Raw genomic sequence first — 26,206 nt, forward strand, 5'->3', positions numbered from 1 at the left:
TTGAGGCATTGAACAACTCCCTAGATCAAATGAACTTAGTTGATACATATAGAACGTTTTACCCCAAAGAAGTAAAATATATATTCTTTTCAAGTGCACATGGACCAGTTTCAAATATAGACCACATGGTAGAACATAAAACAAGCATCAACAAATTCAAGAAAATTGAAATTATATCAAGCATCTTCTCAGATCACAATGGCTTAAAACTAGGAATCAACCTCAAGTAAAAAACTCAAAAACATTCGAAAAATTGTAAAGGAGAATGTAAAGATGAGACACCTTAAGAGAGAAAAATTCAAGACTCAAGAGCTTTTCATTAAAAATAAAAATAAACCATTTATGCAAAAGTAGTTCAAATTTTATTTATAAATTTGTTTAAAAGATATTAAAATATTTATTTTTTTCATTTGCTCACGTTTATACATAAAATTTAGAAAGTAGAGATTAAAAGCTAAAAAGATGCCAAAACCTCCCTAAATCTGATCTGAGAATTAGCTGCTTAGAAAGACACACATGCAGCATCCATAGCTCTCACTAACCTGAAGGCATCAAATAATTCTCTCATTTTCTATCTTATTAACATTGCTGTGATTATACTTCCAATAAGAGGCCAAAAAAAAAAAAAACAATTAGAAAAATACGGCAATATCTCACTGGCAATAGAGATTAAATGTGAGTTTAGTAATCAGCTCCTGCAAACACTCCTAAATAATGATAGGGAGAAACCTTTCATGCCCAGCTGCTCAGATAGCTGTGTGGGTGGTCAGTTGAAGTCAAGGTAAAAGCAGTGAGGGTGAACAAAATCACACTATAAAAAAAGTATCTCCTGGGGGTTTCAAGGTCAGTTGACAAAGACCAGATGAAGTAAATGTTTCTCATATATCCTAGAAGGAAAAAAAAAAACAAAAAAACAACAACAATTACTATAAGAAGCAAAACAAAATTCAAAGCTTTTGTAAACCACAATGAAGTCCTTTCAAAGAATACTCTTACTACATCAAGCTTGTCAGGACACGGAGGCAGCTGGAAGGCACACCTGGACTTTTGGTATATAATAAACCTGGCCCTGGACTTAGCCATTCCCAAAGATATGCTGATAGATTTACAGTTTCCAAAAGATGTGTTGATGTACTGAAACCATTCCCAGGGGAAACGGTAATGAACCTAGCTTGATATATTAACTAACCTGGTGTGTGTGTTTGTGTGGGGTGGGGGCGAGCAATAAGATGTAAATGATCTACTGAATATGTTGACAAGTAAACTCACCCTCACCAAAATGTGTGGTTGATAAGTATAAAAAAGGTGCCTGCAGAAGTGCAGGTGGGACTCCTATGGGCCCATGAGGAGAATCGAGGGTCCCCATTCCCCGTTCCTCATTCCCCATTCCCCTTGTTCCTACGGGCCATTAAGTTGGTTGGGGAGCTGCCTCTTCCCTTCCCCTCTTTTGCCCTCAATAAACCCATTGCCTAATCCCACAGTGGTCTCTGGGTGATTTCTCAGAGTAAGGCTGCCCTGACAAAGCTTCAGTGACTATTTGTTAATAATTTAAAGTCCCAATGAAATTATTTAATTTCAAGTCCCATTGCATTTGATTCACAAAATAGTCTTCGTCAACAATGTATGGCTAGTTGAGTTATCGTTTATCAGCTGTGTTCTTTGAAATAGGCTGAGATGGGTCACAAATAATAATGTTCACAAATAATAATGTTCACAAATATTGCCACCCATCTCCATAGTTACAGCAAGGACAAGATTAATACTGTGGAGCAGAGCAATTTAAATGGAAATATATAGAGTACAGCTGTATTGCATTAGGCCTCAGGAAGCTGACTTCTAAGGAGACTCTGAGAAAGAAAGATAAATTAAATGAGTCCCCTTCCTGCCAACTATATGCAAAGGTCAAGAAATCTCCATCAAGCCACCTAGAAAGGAGGACCACATCATTCTTGGGATTCAGACTATTGCTGTTCTAACATTCTGGGAAACTAAAATCTCAGGTTGGTCTCATAGGTCATGACAAATACTTAACTACCATTAAAGATTTAGTTTCATAGTATCCCAAAGGGTCTCACCTACTGTTATCAGAAAAAAAAAATCATTTTAAGTGATTCTTTAAATGGCCCACCCTAGGTGCAATATGAAAACTAATAGAGGACTCTAGAAAAGCAAAATGCATTTTTTAAATACAAAAGGAAGTTTAAATTATCAAATAATAAATATATATTAAGTATTATGAAAAGAATATGATTTAAATTTTGAAATGTTTAAAAATAAAGATTTACCTAATTTCCTACCAACATACATTTATCAGAAGCTCACTGCTTAAGTGTCTGTATTATGTTTCAGAAAACTACTTTATCTTTCCTTGGCTTTCATCATAGTTTTATCATGTTTCATTTATCTAGAAAATCTTCCCAGACATTTGAAATCATCTGTTCCTAGAACATTTAGAACTTTTCTGTAATATGTGTAGAACTCATTTTTATTTTATGGGAAGACAGTAACAAATTAACCTACCCAGTGCTTGTATCATTTTGAATTTGCACCAAAAACGTGTGAAAGAACCTGTTTTTCCACAGCCTTGCCAACAGAGTATATTGCCAACAGAGTGCATATCTTTTATTTTGTGGAAGTGGGGGGTTGCCAAATAATAGATGAAAATAGTATTTTGATTTAGTTCTTAATTTGTATTCCCTTTTTTATGATAATCTCATTGAGTGCTTTAATTTCAAAGATTATTTTTTTTTCCTAAAAGTTGCTCTCAGTTGGCATTGTCTCTCATTTTACTCATTGTTTTAAATCCAATATTTATTTCATCCAATGTTTTATACATAGCTTTTAAAAATTCAATATCTAGTCATTTTAGTAAATCACATCATTTAGTTCTAAATCTTTGTTTTTTGGTGACCCTCAATCATAGCCACCTATTTCCTTGTGCATGTGGTAAGTTCTAGTCAGTTTTATGCTTGGACTACAACCAAAGGGTCCTGCTCTGATGGCATATGGAACATATATAAACACAGGGAGAGACTAAGAGTAAGTAGTCAACAAAACATATAAATAAATGATATTTAAAAATTATGTTAGAAGTTGCAGAGTGCTATGAAAAAAAAAAAAAAAGAACGGAAACTTCTAAAGAGGATGGGAAGAGCCAAGGGTAAAGACACAGGTGGTAATACTAAATAAATGGTCAAGGAACCCTCACTGAGGAGAAATTTAAGAAAAAACTTAAAGGGAAACAAATAATATGGATTTTTTGGAGAAGACTGTAGAGGGAGCAGCCAGTGCAAAGGCCATAATTTGAGAGCTTCCAGTTCCTCAAGTTTAAAAAAAAAAAAAAAAAACCAAGAAGCAAGCATGGCTAGGAAAAATGAGGACGGGCAGTGTAGGAGAGCACTTGAGGGGTAAAGTGGAGTCTAGCTCATGTAATGTCTGCTAAGCTACTGTAAGGACTTCGGCTTTACTCCAAGTGATTTGGAGAGTCATGGGAGCCATTGGAGGATTTTGAGCAGAAGAGTGACAGGATCTGACTTCTGATTCAAAGTGATCATTCTCATATGGAGAGTAGACTCTAAGTGGGGAAGAGTGGAAGCAAATACACCACCTGTGACACCTTCAAGATCTAGGTGATCATTGATAAAGGCTGGAAGCAGGATAACTGTGGTGAAGGTGGTGATTAGCTACTGGATTGGATATATGTAGAGGGTCAAGAATTTTTCCTGATGGATCATCTGTTGGGAGATGTGAGAGATGGGTTGCAGCATTATGCAAACAGGAAGAAGTGCAGATAGAGAGCTAAGGTAAAGGAATTAAATGTTAAGTTTTAGACATGTTAATGTTGAAATGTATACTAGATGTGCAAGTACAGATGTTGGATAGACAAATGGATATAAAGGCCTAGAGTTTGCAGGAAGAGGTCTAGGCTGGAAATTAAATTTTGGGAATAATAAGCATATACATTAAATTTCAAAAAAAATAAATGAGGCTAACAAGATATTAAGTGAACATAAAGCTCAGAAGGTTGTCCAAGGTGGATCCATGAAGCACTCTGATACTGTAAGGACAAAAAGGTGAAGAGAATTCAGACAAGGAGAATGAAACAGCTAGGCCACTGAAATAGGTAGAAATCTGGGAGAATATAGTATCCTAGAAGCCAAGGAAAAAAAGTTTTGAAGAGGAGGAAATGACTCATCATGATGAATGATGCTGCTAGGTCAAAAAATAAAGACTGAGATATAACCGCTGGATTTTTATATTGTGGACACTGTTAGTGACCATGAGCAGAGCAAGTCTAAAACCTGATTAGAGTAGGTTTAAAAGAAATAAGAAGAAATTAGAGACAACAAAAATTGATACATTTTGAAATTTTGCTCTAAAAAGGAAGAAAGAAACATCAAGAGGAAAGGTTGTAACAACATAATTTATATTTTAAAGTATATTTTATTGCTTATGTTGTTACAAGAGTCCCAATTTTTTTTTACCTTTGAGCCCCTCAATCCAGAACACCCCTTCCCTCCAGCAATCTCACCCCCCTTAGTTCATGTCCATGGGTTATGCATATAAATTCCTTGGCTTCACCCTTTCCCATATTTTTCTTATCTTCTCCCTGTCTATTTTGTACCTAACAATTATGCTTCTTAATCCCTGCACCATTTCCCCATTTCTCCTCTTCCCTCTCCCAGATGATAACCCTCCAAATGATCCCCATACCTATGATTCTATTCCCATTCTGGTTTGCTTAGTTGGATTTTGTTTTTATTTTTTAGATTCAGTTGTTTATAGTTGTGAGTTTGTTGTCATTTTAGGGTCCATAGTTTTGATCTTTTTCATAAATAAGTCCCTTTAACATTTCATATAATAATGGCTCAGTGATGATGAACTCCTTTAGCTTTACCTTGCCTGGGAAGCACTTCATCTGCTCTTCCATTCTAAATGATAGCTTTGCTGGATAGAGTAATCTTGGTTGTAGGTCCTTGCTTTTCATCACATTGAATAGTTCCTGCCAGTCCTTTCTTCCCTACAAAGTTTCTTTTGAGAAATCAGCTGACAGGCTTATATGCACCCCTTTGTAGGTAACTCTCTGCTTTTCTTCTGCTGCTTTTAAGATTCTCCCTTTATCTTTAACATTTGGCATTCTAATAATTATGTGTCTTGGTGTGGTCATCTTTGGGTCTAGCTTGTTTGGGACTCTCTGTGCTTCCTGGACTTGTATTTCTGTTTCCTTCGCCAAATTTGGGAAGTTTTCTTTCATTATTTTTTCACATAAGCTTTCAATTTCTTGCTCTTCCTCTTCTCCTTCTGGCACCCCTATGATTTGGATGTTGGTATGTTTAAAGTTGTCCCAGAGGTTCCTAAGCCTCTCCTCATTTTTTTCAGTTCTTGTTTCCTCATTCTGTACTGGTTGACTGTTTTTTTCTTCCTTACATTCCAAATCATTGATTTGAATCTCAGTTTCCTTGCCTTTGTCATTGGATTTCTGTGAATTTTCCTTCATTTTATTCAGCATAGCCTTCACTTCTTCCCTTATGCATTTGCCATACTTGAGCATGTTTGTCAAGCCTGTGAGCATCTTTATCACCAGTGTTTTAAACTCTACATCTGTTAGGTTGGCTATTTCCTCATCACTTAGTCCTCCCACTGGAACCTTGATCCACTCCCTCTTTTGGGCCATACTTCCCTGTCTCCTCATCTTGACAGGGTCCTGTGTTTGTTTGCCTCTGAGTCTCAGGCAGAGTTGTTGTATCTGTTATGTTGTAAAGGGAGGAGCTTTGGGTATTTGTCAATATGTGGGACTTGTTTCACCACGTTGTGGTACTGTGTGTGTGGGAGGGGCCGATAGGGACAATGCCACTTGCTCAACACTCACCCCTTTTCCAGGCACTTCTCCCATTTCGTATGGGACTGGTGCCTCTCTAGCTGTTGCCCTGGTCATCATTCCCAGAGTGGGTGGGTCTTCAGGCATTCTAGGACCATGGGGGCCCTTGAAATGAGAAGACTCTGCTGAGAGACCAGAAGTTTATTCCTCTGCCCCAACCGCCACTGGTTTGCATAGTAAGAAGCAATGAGGCTTTATTTTCCTCAGTGCTGGAACTGTGAGCTGTGTGGTCTGGTCGGGTGCTGGGAGTGCTCCCCAGGTGTCCCTCCCTACTTTTTAAAATATGTGACTGCACTTTTTGCTGGCCTGCCACTGCCGCTGCTACTGCTACCACCATGCTGCATCCTCTCCACCCCGGGCTCTTCCCCTCCTGCCTCACTGGATAAGTATTTTTTCTTTATTTCTTTGTTGGACTTCCATGTAGCTTGATTTTCTAGAACTTCTGGTTGTCTCTAGTTTTGAGGTAGTGGTATTCCTCCTTAGTTGTGGAGGGAGATGCAGCATGTCTGTCTAGGCCTCCATCTTGGCCAGGATTCTTAATTTATGTTTCTTAATATTTTATGCTGATGGGCATTTTATAGTTGGAACATCTGATAATTAAGGATAAGGGGGGAGTATTGATAGGAAAAACTCCCCCAGTCAGTGAAGAAGATAGGAACTGTCTCACAGGGTAGAGCAAGCATACAGTTAGGGACGTCGTGAGGCAAGTAGATGTGAAGGTGAAGCTGGGAATCTGAAGAAGTTCTCACCTTCCTATCACATTTCTTTCAAGTAATGGAAGAACCAGTAACCACTTTAAACTTGGATATGCCTGCCCCACTAAGAAAACTTTAACTATCCTCACTCATAACACATCATGAGAAAACAATATTCCTCTCTCTTTAACCTGTGAGGAAAGGTTTATAGCTCACTTACATAAGGCCTACCAATAGTCTTTGGTGAGCTCAATTCTTTTTTTCTTAGCAGCAGCCCATACAGTATTCATTTACTCTCTCTCATTATCTTGCCCTCAATCCCAAGTATTTTTCTAGGTACTTTCTAAATTTGGGTAGTAGCTGAATAGATGAGAAAATGTGCAGCAATTTCCAAGTCCTCTCCAAAATCTGAGTTTCAATCACGTTTCATAACTTGTAAGTTCCACGAAGTTAGATAATGTATTAAACTCACAGTGCTCCATTTGCCACATGACTCTTATGCACATATTCGTATCAGTCAATAATTTGTAAATTGTAATATATGATGCAAAAACTGTGTTTAGAATCTTTTCTCTCTTCCATATTGTCTCTTTTCTGAATGCCATAGTGACACACATGAGCATGCATTATGGATAAATAAACACATCCACCATGCATTCTCTGCAAATGTGCCTGATTTTAGTTCTCTTCATTATATATACATTTGTGAAATATACATACGAATTTTAACTACTGGATACCTTTTAAGAAAACATGCATGTAAGACTCCTAACATACTGTCTTCTCAAAAAAAATCTTCTGTCCATCAAGTATTTATTTTTTCATAAATTTTTCATTTATTTTTTAGAGAGAGGGGAAGGGAGGGAGAAAGATAGGGAGAGAAACAATGAGCAAGAGAGAAACATTGATCGGCTGCCTGCTGCCTCTCCTAAGCAAGAGGACCAAACCTTCAACCCAGGCATGTGTCCTGACATGTCCTGATGGGCAATTAAACCAGCCACCTTTCACTTTCAATACAATGGCCAACCAACTGAGCCATGCCTGGTCAGGGCCATCAAGTATGTATTAAGGAGTGATCTTCTCTAGAGTTTGCAGGTCAGCAATTACTTGATTATTTTGTTATATTTTACCAGTTTAAAGATTCTATCTGTTGCATTTTTTTTAGTAGATACATATGTACCTGGGCTTCAGTTAAATTATAAAGCATGCAAAACACATTAAACACAGTCACAAGGTTTTCTTCACAAAAATCTCTATCAACATTTCATTTTTAAAAAGTGCCTTTAGCTGTATGGTTTATGAAAAAATCATTCTGTAGTGAAAAATTAAATATTGGTTTCTTTGATATGCTAAATTTCTCTGAGAAAGTGTATTACTAGAGAATGCTTACTATTTTTATAACCATATTTCATTTAAAATATTCCTGAAAAAAATGTTCTTTTTGTTGTGGGTCAGGCCAGGGGTGATAAAAATCCTTACAGTCCAGGAAATCACATTGAGAACAAAGGGCAAGTGTCATTTTTTTTTTCTTGTGATTGGCCAGAGCTGAAATCAGGACTTTTTCCCTCTTTCAGAAGCTATTGCGGAATTTATAGTAATCATTCCGGCTGACTGCCCATCACACAGCTGAACAACACAGGAAAAAAATTCCTGGGGAGAAGACCACAACATATTTTTTAAATTTTCATTGTTTTTATCTTTAAATTTGAAAGATATTTTTAAGAGAATAGGAAAAACTCACCCAGCTGTTACCACCATTCATATTCCAATAGCCTCCAAAGTGCTCCAGGCCACCTGGTTGACTTTTGCCTTGGAGTTGGTCCAGAAAAGCACTATTTACCCTTTAAAACAATGAAAAATGTGTGTAAGTGAAAAGCTTGTTGCAAAGCTGAAGGATTTTTGAGAACCTAATGTGCTATATGACTGACTGTGGGGATTGCTTCTCCTCCCTTCAGTTTAAAAGAAATCTACAAAAACTTCTTTTCACATTAATCACACGACATGCTGTTAACAATCCTTTGCTGGAGCTGGTGCTGGCCATGGGCTGTGGCTTGGCCAGAGAGGGCACAGTTCCTAATTTCATTTTCCCTGGACAGTCTTCTGTCAGTTCAAGAACCTTCTTCATCCAAGCAACCAGACCCCTAATGGCCAGGCCAGGCAAGGCATGAATCCCAGAAATGGAGGAAAGATAGAAACTTCACAAGAACTAAAACATGAAAGAAAACCAAAATAGTTCTGTGGCACTGTTGTTGCAAGATAGATGTCCCTCCCTTATGCACTGGGATCCATTGTTAGCCTTGCTCAAGTAAATCCCACAAGTGAAAAATGGAAAATGGGACAGGTGTATGGGGAAGAGGAAATATCAAAAGAGAGGAACTTGAACTTTCAAAAGAGGGAATTGGTACATCTTTCAATGATATTTAGTCATACTTGCAGCAACCAATTTCAAAAATTAAATTTAAGACATAGGAAGTAAAACCTTGAAGAGAGGTAAGAAAATGATTATTATAAAGCTCAGAATGTGGAGGAAACAGTATGCTCTGACTTGCCTTGGTATGGGTGAGTAGAGTCAGGGAGGTGAAGGCTAGAAAACCAACATTGTGATAGATACCTTATAATGTCGAAAAACTACTGAGGGATAAGACCATAAGCTTCTTGTTAGAAACACTGCCTGGTGCACAGCAGCGACTCAATATAGGTTTATGGGAGAAAGGGTAGACTGGCCTCACTCACATTAGCTTCCTGTTCAATCATGAAGGTTAGCAGAATGTGGACATTCTGCTGTAAGTCCATAATTATGGGAGGTTTGGGGACTTTAAGGATAATGACTGCTGGGTGGAGAAGTCAGAGGATATTTTTTGCCTGTCTGTGCTTGTTCAGGGATACCTAAAATGCCAACTGCATATTGATCCAGCTGGATCTTGGGCTTATTGTGTTGCTGTTTTCTCAACAACTCAAACACTGGTTACATCTTAGTTATTAGAAAGCATTTTTCTTCTCACCATAAAATCTACCCAAGTGCCATGTCTGGTCAGCCTGGCTCACTGCAGAGCTCAATGTGAATAGTATTTTATTGAGCTGGAGACTTGCATATTAAGGAAATGAAAGCTGACCCTGCTCCCCCTTAAACACCACAACCAATGCTTTTCTTGACTGCTCATATACCTAGGGGTTTTTTTATCCAGTCTTTTTGTAAGTAACAAAAATGGGCTCTCCCTCAACATCCCCATTCCACCCCATAGCCAAACCACTAAAAGTCCTGTTGTTTCTACCCACCAAACACATCTTGAATTCACCCATTTCTTTCCAGGGCCACCAATATAGCCCAAATTGCTATCCTCTCTCATCTTGCTTTTGCTTCCACTTCTGCCTCTGTGATTCATTCTCCACATAACCAGCTCAATAAATCATGAAAGAGGGCATGCCTTCCTTTTGCTTAAAACTCTTCTATGACTTTCTATTACTCTTAGAATAAAATCAGTGGCTTATAACATCCTGTACTTTCTGGCTTCTACCTATGTTTTCTACCTTACTTCATAGTATTTTCTTCCTTACCATCTATAATCCAGTCATTTGGGACTCAAAAAGTCCAAACTCATTCCCCATTTAGGGCCTTCACATTTGTTCTTATGCCTGAATAGAAAACGTTCATATGTTTTGTTCCCCAGTCTCCATGTGACTAGCTCTTGTCCTGGAATGTTGCCTCTTTTTTGAGGAATTATCACCTCCAATCTCTCCATCAACATCTTGCTCTTAACTTCTTGACTTCTATTTCTTTCTTCCAGTTTGCAATTTCCACGCAGTCGGGGACCTTCTCTGCCTTGTTTAGTCTATTCCCAGTGCTGAGACATAAGCTTTCACATGTCCTCATATGTAAAAGGTAAATGAGTGAATTATTTAGGTGCATAATCCCCACCTCTGCCTGCTTCTGTGACTGCAGCTGCATTGTGAAACCACCAATGGTGGTGAGTATAGGCTGCAAAACTGCCCACTGTCCACTTAAACACTGTGCAGATTGCTGATTTGTCATGCATGTGAAGTGATGCAATTCACTTTTCAGCATTAGTTACTAGGAGGAAACTGAGGGGGTCAACCAGAGATTATGGGTGGTAAAGAGATTACTTTTCTCAATTCTTATTGAGAATTCAAATTTAAGAAAATTACTAGTTTATATTTTTGTTTACCAGTATTAGAAAGTACAACACACACATTTTATTGCTGTCAAACTAATGCTCTGGATTTTCTTTTCAGGGTTAATTTGTATAAAAAACTGTTATTCAAGAATGGTTCAAGTTTCAGTAAATCAATTCAGTTCATTCCAGGTTTCAGCTCACAATCCAGTTCCTTTCAAGTCCTTGACCTGCATGGTCTGTCCTTTCTCTCTGGAGTTTAAGCTTTCTTCTCTTACTCAAAAAGTTACACTGAGCAGGTACAGATGCACTCAAGTTCAATCATACAATTAATTGAAAACCTTGTGAGGAATCCCATAAGCTTTATATTATAAACTCAAGGTTGAGTTTTAGGCCATGTGAACTTCTAAACAGTAGAAAGCACATTGTCGGTAGAGAGGTAAGATGGCAGAGGAGTGAGGAGAGGTTGCGGTTTTAGGCTCCGGAGACCCGTCTGCAGTTTGGGCTAATTGCAGACAGAACATCTCAGTGAGCAGCTGGACATTGGTGGGAGTTGAGCCAAGGCACTGCTGGATTAGAGAAAATCCATCTGGGAACAACCTGTTTAGTGAGGATAGCGGAGAAAAAGGGGACGAAACGGGATTCCTGACTGGGGCGGCTGCCCGAGCTGTGGCGGGAAGCACACAAAGGATTTTTGGCGACCACAGGCTGCCCGGAGAGGAGTCAGGCAGAGAGCAGATCTCTGCCCGCTGGCAGAGACGGGACTCGACCAAGTGGCATTGGCGCTGAAGGACAGGAGACAGCGTGCTGCTGGGCAAGTGAGAACATAATTCTCCTTTATATTTTTCTCTAGTGGACGGTGGAGAGGGGAGGAAAGTTTGGGGGTGGTAGGCCGTTCTGGAGGAGCACAGGCGCAGAGGCGCGCTCATCCACTCCCCAACCCTATCCTTGGGTCACGGGGATGCACATAGGGAAGTGCTCTCACTCACTGGCCCAGGTGCGCGGTGCCGTGAGTCCAGGCGTCCCTCAGACACTCCCCAACGGACATAAGATCAGTGCCCCTACGGGCACAGGGAGGGCCCACTGAGCAGGCAGAGAACCGTGCACAGACACCCCTAGACAGCTCCCGTGGGCGCAGGGCCCCAGGCCGGAAAGCAGACCACTAGCGCAGGCTCTGTTTGTGCCCGCCCAGACGGGTGAGGGAAGGCGGGCGGCTGCAGCACGGGAACAGTGGGAGGAGGCGACCCACAGACACTCACTTCCACTGAGCACAAGTGTCCCCGGCCCTGCCCTAAGAGGCCAGAGACCAACTCCCGGAGCTCGGCTCAGCGGGACTGAGGGCACGGGGCGGCGCGCAAGCGAGAAAGCACCTCAGCCCGGGGTCAGTGGGCGCCAATCCCGGGGAAAGCTCTCGGGCCGCCCACGAGTGCAGGGACGCGCGCAGGGATTCCTCGGCGCGAACGCGGAACTGCCACAGCCCAGCAACAGCAGGAGCCAATCCCAGTGAAAGCTCTCGGTCCGCCCGCGAGTGCAGGGATGCGCGCAGGGATTCCCCGGCGCGAACGCGGAACTGCCGCAGCCCAGCGACAGCAGGAGCCAATCCCGGGGAAAGCGCTCGGGCCGCCCGCGCGGGCAGGGTCGCGTGCAGGGACACTTCGGCGCGAACGGGGAACCACCGCGCCCGGCAGCAGTGGGCTCCAACCGTGGGGCAAACTCTTGGGCTGCCTGAGCGCGCAGGGGCTCGCGCTCAAGGGCTCGAGCGCAAGGGCACCTCAACTGGCTCCAGCGGGCAGCAAGGGAGCGCGCCGTGCCGGCAACCGCGGGCGCACACCATAGCGGCAACCGGGGGTGCACACCAGTCCTGCAAAAAACAAGAACCTCTGACCTGCCACACTAGACCAGCTGCGGACCCAGAAAAAGAAGGCAACACACCAAGGCTTAAACGGAGTAAAAACATCGTTTTTTTTTTTCCAAATTTTTTCTCCCAAATTTTTTCTCCCTTGTTCTTTCTTTCTTCTTATTTCTTTTCTTTCCTTCTTTCTTTATTCTTTTCCTGGGGTTTTTTTGGGGGGTTTTTGGGGGGTATATATATATTTTTTTTCAATATTTTTTTTCTCTCTCTTTTTTCTTTCTTTCTTCTTTATTCTTTCTTTTCTATCTTTCTTTGTTCCTTTCTTTCTTACCTTTTGGGGTTTTTTGGGGGGGGTTTGTGGTAAATTTTTCATTTTCTTCTCTTTCTCTCTTTCTTCTTTTCTTTCTTCTATTTTCTTGGGGATTTTTTTGGGGGGGGTGTTTTTCCTTCACCTCTTCCAATAATAACAAACTTTATCTCTAACGTGTTGCATATAACCTCTCCTTCTCATCCTTTCTCTTTAATCGTTGTTTATTCGTTTGTGTGTCTAGCTTAGCCCCCCTATCACTCTAAATAATATAATATAATTACTATATAAACTCAAATACAATACAATCCCACTTTCTTACTATATTATGTATTTTTCTATCCTTTTCTTCTATTTTTATTAACATACAATGTAAATATTACTAACTGGCTTGCACAGTCTCAAATATTATTAATCTATCACCCCCTCTATCAAAAATTATATTTTTCCTCCCCAAAAACAACTCTTATCTATTCTTCTTATAGTATAAAAGCTCAAATCTCTTTACATTTATATTAATACGGGCTAGTTGGCTAACGATAGCAGGATAGAGTGGGGGATACTTTTTGAGGGTGTGGGTCTGCTGCCTGGGCTGTGTGTTTATGTCTTTAACAGCATATCCACAAAAGAACTCAAGACAAAGCAGATAGAGTGATTCTCAACCAACTAGCCAGAAGGAAGATCCTATCAAAGAACATCTGAAATATAACCGAACAGCATAAACAAACGACATAAAGGGTAACTCAAGAACATCAGGCTCAGGATATCAAAGAGACTGCACCACTGAAACCCCCAGACCTTCGATAAAGAATATTACACCACAAAGGAGGGAAGTCAAAGCAGACTACCCCCCCCAAATAAATAAATAAATAAATAAATAAAAACAAAAAGAATCCAACATGGTAAGACGCAAAAATAACCCCTCAATGAAAAGAAAAGAGGAATCCTCAGAAAGAGAGATAGATGAAATAGACATAGCCCAAATGTCAGACATGGAATTCAAAACAATGGTGGTAAAGAAGCTCAATATACTCGACATCCTTAAAATCAACTATGACAACCTTCAAGGAAGTTACCAACAGCTCCAAGAAAATTACAGGGAACTTGCAGAGAACTACACCAGCATAAAAAAAGACACAGAAATTGTTAACAAGAACCAGGAAGAACTTAAGAATACAATCTCTGAACTGAAAAACATAGTAGAATCAGTCAAAAGCAGACTAAATGAAGCAGAGGATCGGATTAGTGAGTTAGAAGATAATGTAGAGAAAAACTCCCAGACAATACAGCAAAATGAAAAACGATTGAAAAAATATGAACAAGATGTAAGGGAATTACAGGATAGCATTAGGAAAAATAATTTAAGGATCATCGGAATACGAGAAGAAGAAGAAAAGGAACATGGAATTGAAAATCTGATAGGAGAAATAGTGACAGAAAATTTTCCGAACCTGATGAGAGAAAAAGCTATGCAAGTCCAAGAAGCAATGAGAGTTCCAATCAAGAGGAACCCCCCAAAACCCACTCCAAGGCACATCATAATTAAAATGGCAACATTCCAAGACAAAGAGAGAATCCTAAAAGCAGCAAGAGAAAAGCAGCAAATAACATACAAGGGAGTTCCGATAAGGCTATCAACTGATTTCTCAACAGAAACATTACAAGCCAGAAGGGAATGGTCAAAAATATTTCAAGCAATGAAAAACAAAGGCCTACAACCAAGAATACTCTACCCAGCAAGACTCTCATTCAAAATAGAAGGTGAAATAAGGAGTTTCTCAGACAAAGGAAGACTGAAAGAATACATCTCCACCAAACCAGCATTGCAAGAGATGCTAAAGGGAGTGTTCTAAGAAAAAAGAAGGAAAAAACAAGAGAGGAGAGGAACAGAGACAAAGGGCAATGAATAAATACACGTCAATAATAACCTTAAATGTAAATGGATTAAATGCTCCAATTAAAAGACATAGGGTAATGGAATGGATAAGAAAACAGGACCCACATATTTGCTGTCTACAAGAAACACACCTGAAAACAAAAGATTTACACAGACTGAAAGTAAAGGGATATAAAAAAATATTCCAAGCAAACGGACCAGAAAAAAAAGCCGGGGTAGCAGTTCTCATATCAGACAAAATGGATTTCAAAGCAAGGACAATAAAAAGAGACAAAGAATGACATTTCATAATACTTAAAGGAACAATCCATCAAGAAGATATGACTTTGATAAACATATATGCACCCAACATAGGAGCACCCAAATACATAAAGCAAATACTAGAAGACCACAAAAAGGATATCAACAACAACACACTCATAGTAGGGGACTTCAACACTCCATTATCAACAATAGACAGATCATCAAAGCAAAGAAACATCAAGGATATATAGGCATTGAACAACACACTAAACCACATGGATCTAACTGATATATATAGAACTTTTCACCCCAAAGAAGCAAAATATACATTCTTTTCAACTGCACATGGGACATTTTCAAAGATAGACCACATGATAGGTCACAAAACAAGCCTCAACAAATTCAAGAAAATTGAAATCATATCAAGCATCTTTTCAGATCACAATGCCTTGAAACTAGAAATCAACCTCAGAGAAAAAAATCAAAGACACCCAAACTCATGGAGATTGAATAACATGCTATTAAATAATGAATGGGTTAACAATGACATCAAAGAAGAAATCAAGAAATTTCTAGAAACTAATGATAATGAGCACACAACAACCCAAAACCTGTGGGACACAGCAAAAGCAGTCCTGAGAGGGAAGTTTATAGCAATACAGGCATATCTGAAAAGGCTAGAAGAATCTCAAATAAAAAACCTAACCACAATGCTACAAGAACTAGAACAACAACAAACAAAGCCTAGGGCAAGAAGAAGGAATGAAATCATCAAGATCAGAGCAGAACTAAATGACATAGAGACTAAACAAACAATCCAAAAGATCAACAAAACTAGGAGCTGGTTCTTCGAAAAAATAAACAAAATCGACAAGTCTCTAGCCAGTCTAATCAAGAAAAAAAGAGAGAAGACACAAATAAACAAAATCAGAAAGAGGAGAAATCACGACTGATACCTCAGAAATACAAATGATAGTTAGAAATTACTTCAGACAACTGTATGACAAGAAATTTGACAATCTAGAAGAAATGGACAAATTTCTAGAAACATACAACCTTCCAAAACTGAATCAAGAAGAAGTGGAAAGTCTCAACAAACCAATAACAAAAAAGGAAATTGAAACAGTAATCCAAAATCTCCCGGCACACAAAAGCCCTGGACCGGATGGCTTCACAGGCGAATTCTACAAAACATTCAGGGAAGAACTAACTCCTATCCTCCTCAAACTGTTCCAAAAAATCCAAGAAGAGGGGAAAATCCCAAACTCTTTCTATGAAGCCAGTATTATCCTAATCCCCAAACCAGGTCAAGACACAACAAAGAAAGAAAACTACAGGCCAATATCACTGATGAACATCGATGCTAAAATCCTCAATAAAATATTGGCAAACAGGATCCAGCAATACATCAAAAAGATCATACATCATGATCAAGTGGGCTTCATTCCAGGGATGCAAGGATGGTTTAATATTCGCAAATCAATAAATATAATACATCACCTAAACAGAATGAAAGACAAAAATCACATGATCATTTCAATAGATGCAGAAAAAGCATTTGATAAAGTACAACACCCATTTATGATGAAAACACTCAACAAAATGGGAATAAAGGGAGCATATCTTAACATAATTAAGGCTATATATGAGAAGCCTGAGGCCAACATCATACTCAATGGACAAAAACTGAAAGCATTCCCCCTGAACTCAGGAACTAGACAAGGTTGTCCACTCTCTCCACTCCTTTTCAACATAGTGTTGGAAGTCCTAGCCACAGCAATCAGACAAGAAAAAGAAATAAAAGGCATCCAAATTGGGAAAGAGGAAGTAAAACTTTCATTATATGCAGATGACATGATAGTATACCTAGAAAATCCTATAAACTCCACTAAAAGACTACTTGATATAATAAGTGAATTTGGCAAAATCGTAGGGTACAAAATAAATATACAGAAATCTAAGGCATTTCTGTACACCAACAATAAAACAGCAGAGACAGAGACAAAAAAGAAAATACCACTTACTATAGCAACAAGAAAAATAAAGTACCTAGGAGTAAACTTAACCAAAGAGATAAAAGACCTGTATTCTGAAAATTACATAACATTGAAGAAAGAAATTAAGGAAGAAACAAATAAATGGAAGCAAATACCATGTTCTTGGATGGGAAGAATCAACATCATCAAAATGGCCATACTACCCAAAGCAATTTACAGATTCAATGCAATCCCTATTAAAATACCAATGACATATTTCACAGACCTAGAACAAATACTCCATAAATTCATATGGAACCAAAAAAGACCCCGAAGAGCAAAAGCAATCTTGAGACAGAAGAACACAGCAGGAGGAATCACAACACCAGATATCAAACAATACTACAAAGCCACTGTAATCAAAACAGTCTGGTACTGGCATAAGAACAGACATATAGATCAGTGGAACAGAATAGAGAGTCCAGAAATAAACCCAGGCCTCTATGGTCAACTAGTCTTTGATAAAGGAGGAAGGAACATAAAATGGAGTGAGAAGAGCCTCTTTAACAAATGGTGCTGGGAGAACTGGATAGGGACCTGCAAAAAAATGAAACTAGACCACCAACTTACACCACACATGAGAATAAACTCAAGATGGATCAAAGACTTAAATGTAAGCCGTGACACCATAAAAGTCCTAGAGGAAAACATAGGCAAGAAAATATCAGATATCTCACGTAACAATCTCTTCACGGATACATCTCCTAAAGCAAGAGAAATAAAGGAAAAAATAAATAAATGGGATTACATCAAACTAAAGAGTTTCTGCTCAGCAAAAGAAAACATCAGCAAGATGAAAAGGAAACCAACCATATGGGAAAACATATTTGCCAATGACATAACAGACAGGGGACTGATTTCCAAAATATATAAAGAGCTGATACGACTCAACCTCAAGAAAACAAACAACCCAATTAAAAAATGGGCAAAGGACCTGGACAAACACTTCTCCAAAGAGGACATACACAAGGTCCATAGACACATGAAAAAATGCTCAACATCATTAGCCATCAGGGAGATGCAAATAAAAACCACAATGAGATACCATTTTACACCAGTCAGAATGGCCATCAGCAACAAATCAACAAGCAACAAGTGCTGGCGAGGATGTGGAGAAACGGGAACCCTACTGCACTGTTGGTGGGAATGCAGACTGGTGCAGCCACTATGGAGAACAGTATGGAATTACCTCAAAAGATTAAAAACGGAACTGCCTTTTGAACCAGCGACTCCACTACTAGGATTATACCCGAAGAATCTTGAAACACCAATTCAAAAGAACTTATGCACTCCTATGTTCATTGCAGCACTGTTTACAATAGCTAAGTGCTGGAAACAACCTAAGTGCCCATCAGTAGATGAGTGGATCAAAAAACTGTGGTACGTTTACACAATGGAATACTATGTAGCAGAAAGAAAGAAGGAACTCCTGCCATTTGCAACAACATGGATGGAACTAGAGAGAATTATGCTTAGTGAAATAAGCCAGGCAAAGAAAGAAAAATACCATATGATATCACCTAATACAGGAAACTAAAGAACAACACAAACAAAGGAACTAAATAGAACAAAGAGCAGAATAGCAGTCAATAGCGGGGAGGGGAGAGGGAGAGAAGGGGGATAAGTAAGGGAAGGGATTAGTCAAAGAACCCATATAAAAGACTCATGGACATGGACAACGGGGAGGGATATGATTGCGGGAGAGGGGGTGGGTTGGGTGGGGGAGAGAAATTCGGGGAAAAGGGGGAAAAAAAAAAAAAGAAAGCACATTGTCTTTTTGACTAAGGAAATTCACATCCCTGGAGAAAAGCTAACATGTGACCTACATGCAGACTAGGTAGCTTCTGCCATTATCCTCAGCAGGAGTGAACACAGCTATTTTATTTATTAAGAGGCTACTGAATGAGTATTTTCAGATCATAACATGGGAAATCTCACTGTAAACTCTAAAAGATAAAAATAAACAAATTCTTTTCAAAAACTGGTTGAGAATACTAAAAAAATGTGTTTAAAGACTTAATCAGTTATTTCAAACTTGATCATTAAGTTTATTATCCAGAGAGATTTCCTCATGAATTAAGTTTGGATCTACATTTAACTAGAATCAATAGAAATAGAAAATAAGGTATAGAAAATATCCAATTAATAGCTCCACCAGTATTTAAGCTAAATTTAGCAGTATGAAAATAAACCTAAAGAGTGAGGAGGGTCAAGGTTTCTATAACAAAACAAAAGTAATCCTTTCCACATCGAATTAAGTAACTTGCATTTTAATTGGATGCCTACTGAAGATTAATTTCTTAGCAACAGGGCTTATTAATATGACATATTACTATCTTTAAATGCTTAAAGCTTTCCAATCCAATTAATCCTCAAAAATCCAGAGAAATAACTGACTAGTACTAGCAACTGTTATATAATATCAGGTTTTTTAATAGAAAGACATTTAAAGAGAAAATGAGAAAAAATCTATAAAACACTAAAGTAATTTGTGGTATATTTTATTTTAAAAAATAGGTAGCAGTAATGGTGTCCTCTTAACCCCACAAATAGTCTAATGAGTGTATCAGAGTTTTGATGTTTCCTTAAAATTGAGGAGAACACATAAATTCCCACTTGACAATTTAAAGCTAGGGTGATGAAAGCAGCATAATCTAGTCAAAAGAATATGAGCACTCATCCATAGTTAGTGGCTACAGCAGAACTGGGAGTTTCCATTAACACCTCTTAAAGTCTCATTTACAAAATGAAACTGCCACAATTTAAAAATATGCATTAGTGATAGTGGGAATTTAAACATATAAAAGAAGTCACTAAGTTTCAAAAGAAGACTTTGTTCCTTTAAATCATGAGAGCCTTTAAATTAAATTATTCCCCTAAGACACTCATATTGCAATTAACTCAAATAACTCAATGCCCTTCAGGAAAACCCTAACATAATAATGACAGATATGGTGGCTATTAGCATGTCCCCAACAATAACACGATATTTTACTGGGTACTGAATATCTGCTATTGGGAATAAAATAGAAAGTACTTACACTATTAAAAAGTCTTTAATGGTCCTATTTTAAGACTTTTTTCTTAATATGTTAGTCAATATAAAAGAACTTTATGGTAGTTTTTGTCTGAGCTTTTGTATTCAAGTATGGGTATCTCACCACCAACACTAGCTTAATTGTTCTAAAGCATCATCTCAAAGGATGAAGATGCTTTCTTACATGGCAGGCAAATTAAATATAATCTAAATAAACATATAGCCTGAGAGCATAATTCAGTTTTCTAGTGTAAATTTATGCCACCTATGCAGAAAATTGTATGTGTATGTACATCTGTGCACAGCAACTGGCATCCTCACACACATACGACATCCCCATAATAAAAAGATTAAAAAGATAATATGGATTTAAAAACTATAGTCAATATTACTATAATGTTTTCCTGAAACATTGCAAACAATTTATAGGCAATTATTCTAACCAAGAATGATAATTATTAGCCATTATACCTCCTGTGCTCAGCCTGGTGGGTTCTGGTTCTTTCTTCCTCCTGTTGCTGTCGCTTAAATTCCAGTAATTCACTCTAGGTACAATAAAAGTTTTAAAATATGGTTTTCAATTCACTTGGTTATACAAAAGACACCAAAATCAATTAGATATTTAACCTTAGCAGGTGCAATATTTCATTTTTGAAACTTTTACTTAAGTATAATTTTCATGTGAAATTATTTTCTTATATAACTAGGTAACAAAAATCATGATGCCTTAGTCAAACAATAGCTCTTTGAGTATAAAATTGTGAAATTAAAAAGCCATAGTGCATGTTCAAGGTATTAGATCAATTGGTACAACATATACAGAGGTAAGCACAATGTAAGTCAAACTTACCTGTGCCTTACAAAAAAAAAAATCAATCAATCATATTTGTTTTTTCATTAATGTCACACAATACTATTTCTTGGTCATTAGCATTCCTTATCAAACAAATTTATAGACACTTAAAAATAAATATTGGACTCAATTTTGTAGTGCAATTCCATTAACAAAACATTCTCCTTCCTGGAGAATAATCACTCAACCTATTTATTGACTAGTTACTTCTAATATTAGCAGAACTTTAAATTTTCTGGAGGGATACATTGCTTCAAATAGGAGATCACATTACTTACAATTAAATCTCTAGCATCTAACATTTTGATTATCCTCTTGGAAGAGGTAACAACTTCCAAACTCAGTTACTATGTTCACAGTATTAAACCAAAGAACTAGGTGCCAGGATTTGTCTAATATTAACTACATACCTTGAGGCAGACTGAGTTTCATTTCAAAGACAGAAAAGGGTACAGGAAAGTGTTATCAAGCTCCTAAGTTAGTGCCTGAGCCAGAGATTTTCTGGTACAGAAAATACTGTCACATCTTGATAAACATATACCAACACATGTATTTTTAACTCCAAAAATTCCTTGATAAAAGTATAAAATAAATTCAAAGTTCAAATTGACATTTTGTTTTTTAACTTTATTCGAAGGTCTTCCAACAATCTATAATTCTCAAAATAAAAACTGGTTTCTTATATGGTGATATTCCAAATATATGAGTCATCAATCCTTAAAGTATATAATTTAATTCTAATTTCTATATAGCACCAACAACAAGGGAAAAAGTGGAGTTTTCTAAATAATTGAATGATATTTGTTCAACAATTTTACCTGCATTTATTAAACACAAAAGGCCAAATCTTGTGCTAGAGAAATTCACTTTTTCCCAATAGCCTAAAGTCTTTTTTCATTTTATTTTTTGTCACTAAAACATACGTACATAATTTTAAAAGCCTATCAAGTAACACTACTATTAATGTTACAGAAAGGGGGTGTCCAAAAACCCCCAGAGCTTGTGGCTGGAGGATGGGAAAAGGAAGCAGCTTTCAGGATGCCTTCAGATGCCTGAGGTTAGTGGCTAGTGTCTTTGTTATGCAAATGACTTTGATGGATCCAAGGCCTGGGAAGATGGGAGGGGTCTTGGACCGTAAGATAGTATGGAAAGAGCACACAGAGCCTGCGTGAGGTCCTATATGACTTAATGGCAGAAATCCAGAAATAATCTAAATCTATAAAACTATTAAATAAACAATTCTTTTTCTTTTCACTAAACTCTGGTATTGAGAATTATAATCCTGGCGGTGGGCAATCGGGCTCCTAATGAAACAGCCTGTGGGTTCTGTTTCAATTGTAGCAGCCCAGGGATTCTGTTACAATTTGGCAACCATGAAGGGACGTTAATAATTGCCCATGGCAGGTTGACCGCCTTGGGAGACACCTTCTGAGGGCGCCGGCCGCCTAAATATGCCTCAAAAATGAAAAGAAAACAGAACTGGAAAGGGCTTAGAGAAGTAAAATTGTTTGGATTAAAAAAATTATTTCTGAGCATTTCTGAAATAATGGAATCGTGGATGCTAGATTTGTTTGTCCAATTGAGAATACTCCTGGTAATAATAGAATTATGGATGCCTGAGTGGTACATATGCTTTCTGGTCCTTGGGATTTTTCTGGTTATAACCATTGGCATGTATGTCTGGGTCAATAAAAGCAGTTCTGGGCAAGTCCCTGAGGGCAGTCCGCTGGGGAAAATTTTGGAAAACTGGGATATATACTGTTGTTATCCTATGTCTCAAGAAATATTGATTTATTATTGTAACACTATTTGGCCTGAGTATGTTCTGGATAGTAAGGAAAGGTGGCCTGTAAATGGTTCCCCGAATTACCATGTCATTAAGCAATTGAAAAGGTACTGCCAGCAATCGGGAAATTGGGAAGAGATCTATTATGTAAATGAATCTGTATAATAAAGCCTTAACAGAAATGTACCAATGGTACAGAGGAAAAAAGTGGTCTTGAAACCTTTTCCTGAGAGTGAAGCACAGTAAGAAAGGGAAAGTGAGGGAATAGTCCTCATTAACACTCTGAATGCGAGGGACAAAGACTCGGTTTTGGCACCAAACCATGCTCAGTGGGGGCAGCTCCCATGGTGGCAGCTCCCGCAGCACTACCCCCTCTGCAGGTAGAGGCTGCTTTCACTGTACCACCTCCTTCACAGGTGGGAGCCGCCTCCACTGTGCCCAACCCTTTGCAAACTCAAGGGACTTTTCTCGCACCACCCTTTTTGGTGCCAGCCTCTGAAGTGACCACAAGGCCAATGACCCCACCCCTGCAGGAGGAGGAATGGGTCTCCCCCCACCAGAACCTACAGGAAGGTTGTGAATTGGACACTAAGCCTCATAGGTGCGCTGCCATTTTGGGTAAGCCACATGAGTGCTCCACCATGGTGGATGAGTTACCTGGATTTGCCACCATCTTGTAGGTGGTACTTATGGGTGCCACCATCTTTAAAGATGCTTCATGCAATACTGCCACCATCTTTGAAGTGGGTAAAATGGTGGGTTAGGTATGCTCTTCAGGTGATGTACTTTGTTTGCAAAATGGTATATGTCTAGACATTCAGGTCATTGCTGCTTGACAGGGTGTTTGCAAGGTCTAAGCTTCAGAAAACTGCAGAATATCTCTACAAATCTAGGGAACTTTTAGCTGCCAAATACTGAGTTTAAGTATAGTCCTTTACAGTGTGAAAAAGAACAAGAATTGGAAATGGGTTATGGTTAAATCTGAATGGGTAAATATATAGAAAGTTTGTGAATATTGCAGAAGGTCTGTGGAAAGTCATAAAAATGTATAGAAAGGTTGTGAAAGTTTTTAAACCTGAGAAAAGGAAACCTCAACTACCTGCAGTTTGATTGTATGGTTACTGTACTCTGTATTGGAGTTGACCATTGAGACCTAGGAAGGTCTAGAATTCTCTGTATTGTTGTTGGCCATTAAGACCTAGGAAAGGTCTAGAATTCTTTGTGTTGGCATTAGCCATTGAGACCTAGGAAAGGTCTAGAAATCTTTGTATTGGTTTGGTATTGGCCGTTGAGACCTAGGAAAGGTCTAGAATTCTCTGTATTGGAATTAGCCATATAAACTGAAAGGAAAATTGAGGTTTCCCAGGGAAAGTTAAAACTTCACATGTAATAGAGTGAACAAAAGAAAGTACAAGGCATGGAAATGCAGTTTTAGTGAATATTAGAAGGACAAGGATTTTCCTTCACACTGTATATTTTTCTCCCTACCTGATCTCTCCAAAATTTGGCAATTTGAATGAGTAAGTAATAACATTAGGTTTCTTTGTGTAAAAACTAATGAGACCAGTTGTGAATAAAGGTACTGTTAACCAAGACTTTGACTGGAATGTCACACTTAAAGGAGGAATGATTAGGCTCTGGTTGTTACCAGAAAGCCCTGAGGAATTGGACTTGACTTTTGAAGCTAAGAAAAGCCCAGAAGAAAAAGGTCTTGCACCTTGGTTGGTTGTGCAGTTTATGGCAATCTTTCTAGGGAAGGAACAAAGGTTGCTTTCCTGAAAGATGGCTAGAAGGGACCTTAAGGCACAATGAAAAACCTGAAGGACTTGGAAAAGCAGGTGTTTACAGGTAACGCTGAATGGCAGGTGTGTGGCTTACCTTCTGTTCCCTGATGGGCAAACTAAAAGTCAACATGAAGGTTTCTTGTGTAAGTTCCAGCAAAGCAGACTTAAAGATCATATGTGATCAATCACTGCTCTTGTTGTGTTTTTGCAAATTAAAAATGGAATTAATGTAGTCTCTTTACTGACAAGGAGGGTGATCTTAAAAAAAATCATGACTCAAAGAAAATCACAATGCTTAGTAATAGACTATAAACTAGTGCAGCTAACTGCCTATAAAGTTTATTTTCATTTAAAGGTGTTTTCATTTTAAAGTTAAACCAGGTCTGTGACATTACCAAAGATGTTTAATTTATAGGCAAAAAGAATGACAAATGCCTTGCAACTGAATGTCTTCCCAATAAGACAGCCTCTCAGATTTAGAGACTGGTTTGTAAATTGTGTTGTGTGAATTAACATGTGTGTTATTTCTGTTTTCATAGGTCATAAGCCTGTTATATCATTACCTGAGTGATTGTCTGTACATATAGACCTCACTTAAGAAGCCCATCTGCATTGCCGCCTCCTGAGACTCAATGGTTTGGCTGAACTAAGTAGTTGGGTTAGTGAAGTATGGGGTGGTCTGTGGGCTTCACTTTAAAACTGATATCTCTTTTATGTCCTAATGGCTTGGACAAAAAGGGCCCAGAGGTCTGAGAGGGGGAAATCCTAAAATATACTTCTCAGCCCAAGCTAGGTATAGTGGGCAAAAGGGTTTTGGACAGGTGTGACATGCCCTGCACACCTTCCTCCAAAGAAGCCATTATTTTTCCTAATATGGGACATTGAAAAATTAATCCCTGCCTTTTGTCATATAGTGGTTGTGGGTTAAATTATGTCTTTTAACCCTGTTGCCAAATCTGTTGCCCCCAGAATACGACAAGGATGCCAGCTTGTCCAACAGTTCCAGCCCTTGGAAACTGAGCATGTCACTGCCCGAGAGAGCCAACTGACCTGGACTCTGCAAGATCCTTCCCCATGTGGGAAGGTCACCCTCCCCTCCACCCCCACTCTTATTAGGGATTTCTAGACCCAAGGGTAGGTAGGATGATGACCATGCCCAGCTTGAAGCAGCTAGAGGACCATGAGACCTTTGCCCATTGTGCTTTATAAGATTATAAAGGGTCTTAGTCTGAGAGGGGGGAAACTGTTGCAGAAAGGGGGTGTCCAAAACCCCCAGAGCTTGTGGCTGGAGGATGGGGAAAAGGAAGCAGCTTTCAGGATGCCTTCACATGCCTGAGGCTAGTGGCTAGTGTCTTTGTTATGCAAATGGCTTTGATGCATCCAAGGCCCGGGAAGACGGGAGGGGTCTTGGACCATAGGATAGTACGGAAAGAGCATACAGAGCCTGTGTGAAGTTCTGTGAATGGTCATAACTGGGTACCATGCTGACTGCATCACAGGATGCGGTCAGGGATTTAAAAATAAGTGGCATTTTAAACACATGCACCATGCTGCTTTGAAAAGAAGAGTTCTCCATGCAGTTTGCAAGGAGGGCAGAGGTACACCATGTGGTTTTGAGAAGGGGACACACACACCATGCTGCTTTGAAAAAAAGGGTTCTCCATGCGGTTTGGAGAAGGTGCTCTCCATGCGGATTAGAAACGGGGAA

General features: G+C 38.8%; 1 protein-coding gene across 1 annotated transcript in view; it reads right to left on the reverse strand.

Annotated features, from left to right (window-relative positions):
• Positions 1 to 339: 339 nt before the first annotated feature.
• EPSTI1 (epithelial stromal interaction 1) overlaps positions 340 to 26,206 on the reverse strand; it is a 181,438-nt gene continuing 155,571 nt past the window's right edge. Inside the window, 6 exon segments of the mRNA XM_090258298.1 lie at positions 340 to 767; positions 769 to 865; positions 867 to 887; positions 2,129 to 2,160; positions 8,315 to 8,414; positions 20,547 to 20,620. Coding sequence (XP_090114424.1) covers positions 633 to 767; positions 769 to 865; positions 867 to 887; positions 2,129 to 2,160; positions 8,315 to 8,414; positions 20,547 to 20,620 — 459 coding nt within the window. The 3' untranslated portion in view covers positions 340 to 632.

Source organism: Furipterus horrens, unplaced genomic scaffold (genome assembly GCF_987537825.1).
Source record: "Furipterus horrens unplaced genomic scaffold, mFurHor1.1.pri manual_scaffold_12, whole genome shotgun sequence".
NCBI classification, from domain to species: Eukaryota; Metazoa; Chordata; class Mammalia; order Chiroptera; family Furipteridae; genus Furipterus; species Furipterus horrens.